The sequence below is a fragment of the Cottoperca gobio genome, chromosome 10 (assembly GCF_900634415.1).
Source record: "Cottoperca gobio chromosome 10, fCotGob3.1, whole genome shotgun sequence".
Taxonomy (NCBI): domain Eukaryota; kingdom Metazoa; phylum Chordata; class Actinopteri; order Perciformes; family Bovichtidae; genus Cottoperca; species Cottoperca gobio.
In genome coordinates, this window is record NC_041364.1 from 10,357,901 (window position 1) to 10,364,590 (window position 6,690).

The 6,690-nt window shown below is 45.3% G+C and overlaps 1 protein-coding gene across 1 annotated transcript; it reads left to right on the forward strand.

Moving 5' to 3' along the window:
* The first annotated feature begins 297 nt into the window (after positions 1-297).
* Positions 298-6,176, forward strand: ints5 (integrator complex subunit 5). Its single transcript, XM_029441717.1, has 4 exons — positions 298-575; positions 1,754-2,006; positions 2,673-4,652; positions 5,044-6,176. The coding sequence occupies exons 1-4, from the start codon at positions 481-483 to the stop codon at positions 5,749-5,751; spliced, it is 3,036 nt and encodes a 1,011-aa protein (XP_029297577.1). The 5' UTR covers positions 298-480; the 3' UTR covers positions 5,752-6,176.
* Positions 6,177-6,690: the final 514 nt, after the last annotated feature.

The following is a 6,690-nucleotide window of genomic DNA, read 5'->3' on the forward strand; positions in this document are numbered from 1 at the left end:
CATATTTTAATTGTAAAGGTATATTTTATATTATGACTGTATTACAACAGTTTTTCTCTCTTTATATTTGTTTATTTTGATCGTTACAACACCAAGGGAAATTGTTTTTCTTGTTTCTCATTTCTAATAAATGTAACCTTTTGAGGATCAATAACAGTTGTTCTCATCTTATGTTATCCCAATGTATTAGTTCACTATTAAAATGGTTTTGCAATCTATACTAAGGAAACAGAACATTGTCACCGGCTAAATAAATATATCCAATCAGTACCACCGAGTGCCACTAGATGCCGCCAGTGACGTCAACTGTCAGTGTCGGTTTACGTTTTACTAACGACGAAGAAGTCCCAACTTCCGGCTTCGGAGCGCCCTTTCCATTTATTTTTTCCTATATTGTACAGAGAAAACAACAAAACACTATCACAATCGCTCACGTCGAAGCCCCCCACCGCCGAGAAGAGGATTTGATGTGACGCTTTAATGTTAAAAGACCAAACGATGTCTGTGGTGTTGGACGGGAGTCCGCTGAAAGCGATGCAGAGCTCACACACTCACAGCCAGCAGACTGCCCTGAGGTGAGGGAGAGGAAACTGTCTGACAGAACAAGTACATTTAGACTCTAAAGTCAGTTTAGTAGATTTTGTATTTAATTAAACTGCATGAATATTAGTAGGTCAGATCTGTTTGTGTTCCTACACTGTTCTATGGAGCCAGCTCATGTTGAAAGTTACTGGATTAACAAAAGACGTAAGGTCTACATTGAGTACTTTTCAGTTTCAGTTAAACGATTGTTCATGTACTCTATTACAGGTTCAAAGAAGACTTATACAAATGTCAAGTTGTTAGAGACCAACATGTTATTTGTTCTGGCCATCACCCAAAAATACTTCAAAATGATAACAGTTGGAGCAAAGCTAGTAGAGTAGTATCCATCATTTGTTGGGTGAATTAAATGGAATATATTGTAGGGCTGCAATGCAATTAATTATTATTATTATTATTATTATTATTATTATTATTATTATTATTATTATTGATAATATGATTAATTGTTTAGTTCGTGGGGATTTTTTTAAACGGTGATTATTTTTCTATCTATCGATTTATCGTTAAATGGATAAGTCGATTACTTACTCGATTAGTTGATCGACTGAAAAATAATCAAACTTTTTTTATAATTAATTGAGGAATTGTTTTAAAATAAATCATGGAAAAATGTCAACATTATCAAGTTACAGTTTTTGAATTATGAGTCTTAAAAGCCAAAACCTCTTAAAGACATTTGTTTGGAATACGCAATTAATCGATGCATTGAAAAAGATAATTTTTAGTTTTCTGTTATTAATTCTTGTCCATTAATCAATAATTTAGTAATTTAATGGAACAATACTTTTAGAAAATAGTGAAAAATGCCTACAATGTGTCTTCCTTAAATAGCCTGCTTTGCTTAAAAACCAGAACCCAAACATATTCAATTTACAAAGAAAGAAGACAAATTCTGATTTAGTAAGATATAGCACATTATGTCATTTTTGCCAATTTAGTTGCAGCCCTAAAATATATCTTTCTCTTGCTTGTTAGTTTGTGTATATATAGATATTCATGGGTAGTCTGAAAGGACCTTCTTTTCTCACATACATACATACAGACACGCTCCTCTTTTTTTCATTCCTTTTCCTCATCATGTTCTGCTTGTGGATGCTAAACTTCCCACTTTTCCCATCATTTCATCATGTCCACTCTTCTCCTGTAGCGCCCAGGAGCTCTCCCAGGAGATCAAGTCCTTCATCAGTGGCGTTGACACGGTTCAGGGCCGGAAGCTCAGTGTCCGGGAACACGCTCGCTGTGCTGTGCGCCTGCTGCGATCTGTCCCGGCCTGTCGAGGGGCGGTGCTGGAGCATCTGAGGGGCGTGTATGATGAGCACGTCTCCGCCTTCTTGCACAACCTGGAGACCGAGAGCGAGGCCAGCTCCGGGGTCAGTGCCAACCTGGAGGACATCATACAGGTACGATAACGCTAGGACACACATAGAACTTCATATAAAACCATTACCATATCTTTAAAATCATGAAGAACTATGATACAAATATTGAAACGTTTCTACAGATTATAAGACATTACAGGCCATTTGCATTCAGTCTATTCATCAATTAGTCGATCGACAGGAAATGTATCAGTAACTATTATGATGATGATTATCCCCCTCTATGTTCCAGCTTCTCAGTTTTAAGGATTTAATTATTCATTTGAAAATTATTGTTTTGCTTCCACTAAAACAGCGTCCATAGCAACGGTCTCTTATTCAAAGCAGCGGCCTGATATAAAGAAACAACAGTCGGTAATATTCCTTAATTGAGCAAATGGTTCAACAAAGCCGTGTCGGAGAAAATAGATTTTTTGAAATCATCAAAATAATTGGCGGATTATTGCAGATTGCAGCGTTTTGTGCCTCAACTTAAAAATTAAATAAAAACTTTCTGCATTGCTTCCATTTAAGTGTCTGAAATGACATCAAGATGAAGAGGCACATTTGAGTTTGCTTTTCAAATGATCTGAGGTGTATTTGTAACGGAGTAACGGATCCAGACCCTACACAATCTCGCCAGCCTAAATGTTTCTCTGCAAAACATATCCGGGAAAATGGTATTAACTATTTCTGTTTTGTCCGTAGGAGGTTCATGGCGTTCTGTCAGAGTTCATCCGTCTCAACCCCCGGGCCTGGGCCCCCCTGGTATCTGCCTGGGCTGTGGACTTGTTGGGCCAGCTGAGCAGCAAGCACGCCGGCCGTAGGGTGGCCCCCCACTCCTCCAGCCTCAACGAGCTGCTCCAGCTCTGGATGTCCTGTGCTGCCACCCGGTCCCTCATGGAGGCCTACTCTCAGTGTTTGGCCGCCATGCTGGCCTGGTGCCCTGACGCGTGTGTAGATGCTCTGTTGGACACCTCAGTTCAGCACTCTCCGCATTTTGACTGGGTGGTGGCTCACATCGGCTCCGCCTTCCCCGGTACTATCATCAGCCGAGTTTTGGCATGCGGACTCAAGGACTTCTGTGCTCATGGCGCTAAGGACACAGGGCTAATGGTGATGGGAGTGGATAAAGGCAGCAGAGTGCCAAAGATTGGCTCAGTGGTGGGAATCCTTGGACACCTTGCAGTGCACCACTCAGACAGCATCAGGAAGGAGCTGCTCAGGATGTTTCAGGAAAGCCTGAGTCCATCTAGCCCTCTATCTCCAACTTCATCCTCAACGTCTTGGGAGAGTTCCCCTCAACTACGTCGGGCTGCAGTACCGTTTCTGCTGCAGCTCGCTGCAATGTCCCCCAACCTCTTTGGTGCGGTGTCTGCAGAGCTTGTGGAGCTGCTGCGCCCTCCTATCCTGCTGCAGCTGCAGGCCTTGCTGCAGGGCATCCCCAGAGAGGAGCTGGATAACATGCTGGGGCTGGCTGTCCACCTTATTAGCCAGAGCCCATCAGGAGGGTCCCGGGTCCTCCGTTTTCTGGCAGACACAGCGACCCCGGCCTCAGTTATCATCTCCGGCCCTACACCTTCCCCTCATGAAGGTGTCAGAGAAGGTTGCGATCGCCTCCTCCAGATGCTGCTTCTGCATCTCCACAAACTAGTCTTCAACCGCTCAGAGGGAGCTGAAGTCAACTCCCATCGCTCTGCTTCCTCTCAGCCCCAGAGGGTCATCCCCTTCTTGGAGGAGCTGCAGGCTCACGTAGGTGAGCTCTGTGCCGAGACTCTGCGACTGGAAAGGAAGCGTCACCTCTGGCTGCACCAGTTGCTGTGTCTACTGTCGGTGTATGGTGGTCCCAGCGTGGCCACTGAAGCCCTCTGCCAGCTCCTCACCCAGGCCCACAACCCGGAGGAGCTGGCTCTGGCCTGGCAGCTCCACACCACTCTCTCCTCTTGCATGGCGGGACTCATTCCTGCCGCTGTAGCTCGCTGTGTTGCCCAGATCCACACACACACTCTGGGTCCCCGGCAGCTGAGGCAGCTGTTGCTTAACATGGCCACAGCCATCCAAAGTCAGGATGAGGAGAGAAGAGGAGCAGCAGGTGTTCAGTCCTCCATGGCCATCCAGGTGGGCTCAGCGGTCTCGGGACACCTCCATGATTTTGGCCCGCTCCTTCTCCACGGTGACCCGGCTGTATCTCATGCTGCAGTGCGCCTCCTGTCCTGTAGCCCGCTCCCTCGCACCTCCTCCCCAGCACACCTGCTCCTGCTCTCTCGTGCTGCCGTCACTCATTTCTTTCTGGCGCTGCGGAGAAGAGGAGAAGTAGGAAAGCTGGGGAGAGATGCGGGACAGGCAGGCGAGGCGGTGAACTGTTCAGTCCTGCTGCTGTCACGTTTCGCAGCATATTCTCCGCTCACTCTCAAAGCGGTACTTCAGCAGCTGGTTGAGGGGGCGCTACATCGAGGCAATGCTAGCCTATTTGGAGGGCAGATCGCAGACATGTCTGGAGCCCCTTTGCCACAGATCCCGCCTGTGTCTCCTGACATCGGAGCCTCTTTGCTGGATATCAACTGTCGCTTCGGTACCACCGTCAACTTTTCTGGCAGTGTGTGGTCTGTGTTTCATGCCGGGGTGATTGGCAAGGGGCTGAAGGTCCGCACTGACACACCACTTCCTGACCCATCGGGGGTCATGCAGGTAAGTTGCACAATTTTAGAACTATACTTTAGTACAGTTTCAAGCAGAATGTGGATACAATAAGCTAACTGCAGAGCAGTCGATGCTATATACAGATTAGGGAAGCACGTTCAACTTTTCCCATGAATGCACATTTCAGCAATCTTTTCAATCAATTTGAACTTGAAACTAAATTTTTACGCAAACATTTGAACGGAAATATAATTATAAAGTCTTATTTGTTGGAGGTAAATATATATGGTTCGCCCACACAAGTAAATTCTGAATATTGAACACAGTAAAGATACAGAAAAGTATAGAATTGACTATCAAATACACTTGAAAGTGATTAAAGTTGTGCTGCAGCAGAAAAGACTGAAAATGTTTTATTATCATTTTCTTCTCTCTGTAGAACGTCCAGACTCTGCTAGCTGTCGTCGTTCAGTGTTGCAGTTCCTCTGGTCTCAACGGCTCACGACCTCCATCTTACCCTGACGAGCCGCTGCCCATCAACGCCGAGGCGGCCAAGGTTGTTGCAGTTACAATTGTGGAAAATGTCTGTCCCGATGTGGCCAATGGTGAGCTGTCCTGGCCCCCAGAAGAACACGCCCGCACCACGGTGGAGCGAGACATCCACATTCGACGTTGCTTTGAGGCCCACCCGGTGCTCTTCCCTCTGCTTCAGGTGGTGGCAGCTGGACGGCCGGCTCTCTGCTACTGCTCAGCTGTGCTCCGAGGCCTCCTCGCCACTCTGCTGGCCCACTGGGAATCATCCCGCGAGGTGTTGTCTACAGACTCCCCGTGGCACCTCCAGGCCTCTTGTCTCTTGGTGTCCTGCATGGGGGAGGGCCAGCTCCTGCCTCCTGTGCTAGCTAACGTCCACGAAGCCTTCCCCCACCTCACTCCCTTCGAGGTGAGGCTGCTGCTCCTGGCTGTGTGGGAGTTCGTGAGAGGCAATGGGCCCATGCCCCAAAAGTTTGTCTTCAGCTCAGAGAAGGGGCTGTTCTGCAGGGATTTCTCACGGGACGGTGACGTGGCAAGATACGTGGCACCGATTCACAGCGTCCTACATAAAAACATTGATAGATTGGGACATTTGTGCTGGCGGTTCCAGCTCTAAAGGCTAGTGGGGAGCAAACTGTGTAGAGCATGTGAGACTGTAAAATAGTCGGGATACTGTGTTACGTTACTACAAGAGTGGACTGCAAAGTTGCTTTCACTGTACTTCAGTTTCATACAAGTGTAGCTGTGTGCGTGTTTGTATGTACCTTTTTGTACCATATTTTTAGACTTGATACGTTTCTAACTAATTGTTTCTGTGATGAAGGGGACAAGTGAAATGACCCACATGTATGTTATGTTAATACAGAATTTGCTCCACACAAAACACAGCCGTAATGTGTCATTTTGATTGGAAAGTTAGTTTTGTATGACTTTCAGATTGCTTACGTTCTAAAATTGTGGCTACAAACATGCCTTGCATCTCTTGTTATATGTCCAAAGCTGTTCTTTCAACCACTTTACAAAATAAACCATTTCGTCGTAGAATGTGTCTTGAATTGAGCATCCTTGTTAATGCTAACGTGTTCATCACAGGACTCTCTTGGTGATTAAAGTGACCACCACAACGTTGTATCACCATGTTCTTTACATCCTGGTTTCCATCCTTTTGATTGTGACTGGTTAATAAGAAGCATCAACTCGCAGGGAAGTGGTTCGTCCTTCTTAGAGACCGTTTCATTTGAATAATCTTTGGAGGTGAAGTTATAAAATATTGCACAAGGAAAAAAAAAAAAAACATTAGAGAAATTTTGAAAAATAAACAGAATTTAGTTTGTTTTATATCCCATCATCTTGCAACCCCATGTGTTGTAAACAACTAAACGGGTTGGACAAAACAATGGAAACACCTTTACATTATAATGCAATCCATTAGCCCTGTCCTTGTTTGTACTTTGGGAGGACACAAAATAAACTAATATTTTAACAATATTATTCAACAACCGTTTTTGCTTGTGACCCCCACCCCCCCTAAAATAATGTCCAATCTAAATGTATT

Bases quoted from the DNA above. Each gene is read 5' to 3' on its own strand.
- ints5 (XM_029441717.1), top strand. From the start codon at position 481: ATGTTAAAAGACCAAACGATGTCTGTGGTGTTGGACGGGAGTCCGCTG. The intron at 576-1,753 runs GTGAGGGAGAGG...CTTCTCCTGTAG, and splicing joins AGCCAGCAGACTGCCCTGAG to CGCCCAGGAGCTCTCCCAGG. The intron at 4,653-5,043 runs GTAAGTTGCACA...TTCTCTCTGTAG, and splicing joins ACCCATCGGGGGTCATGCAG to AACGTCCAGACTCTGCTAGC.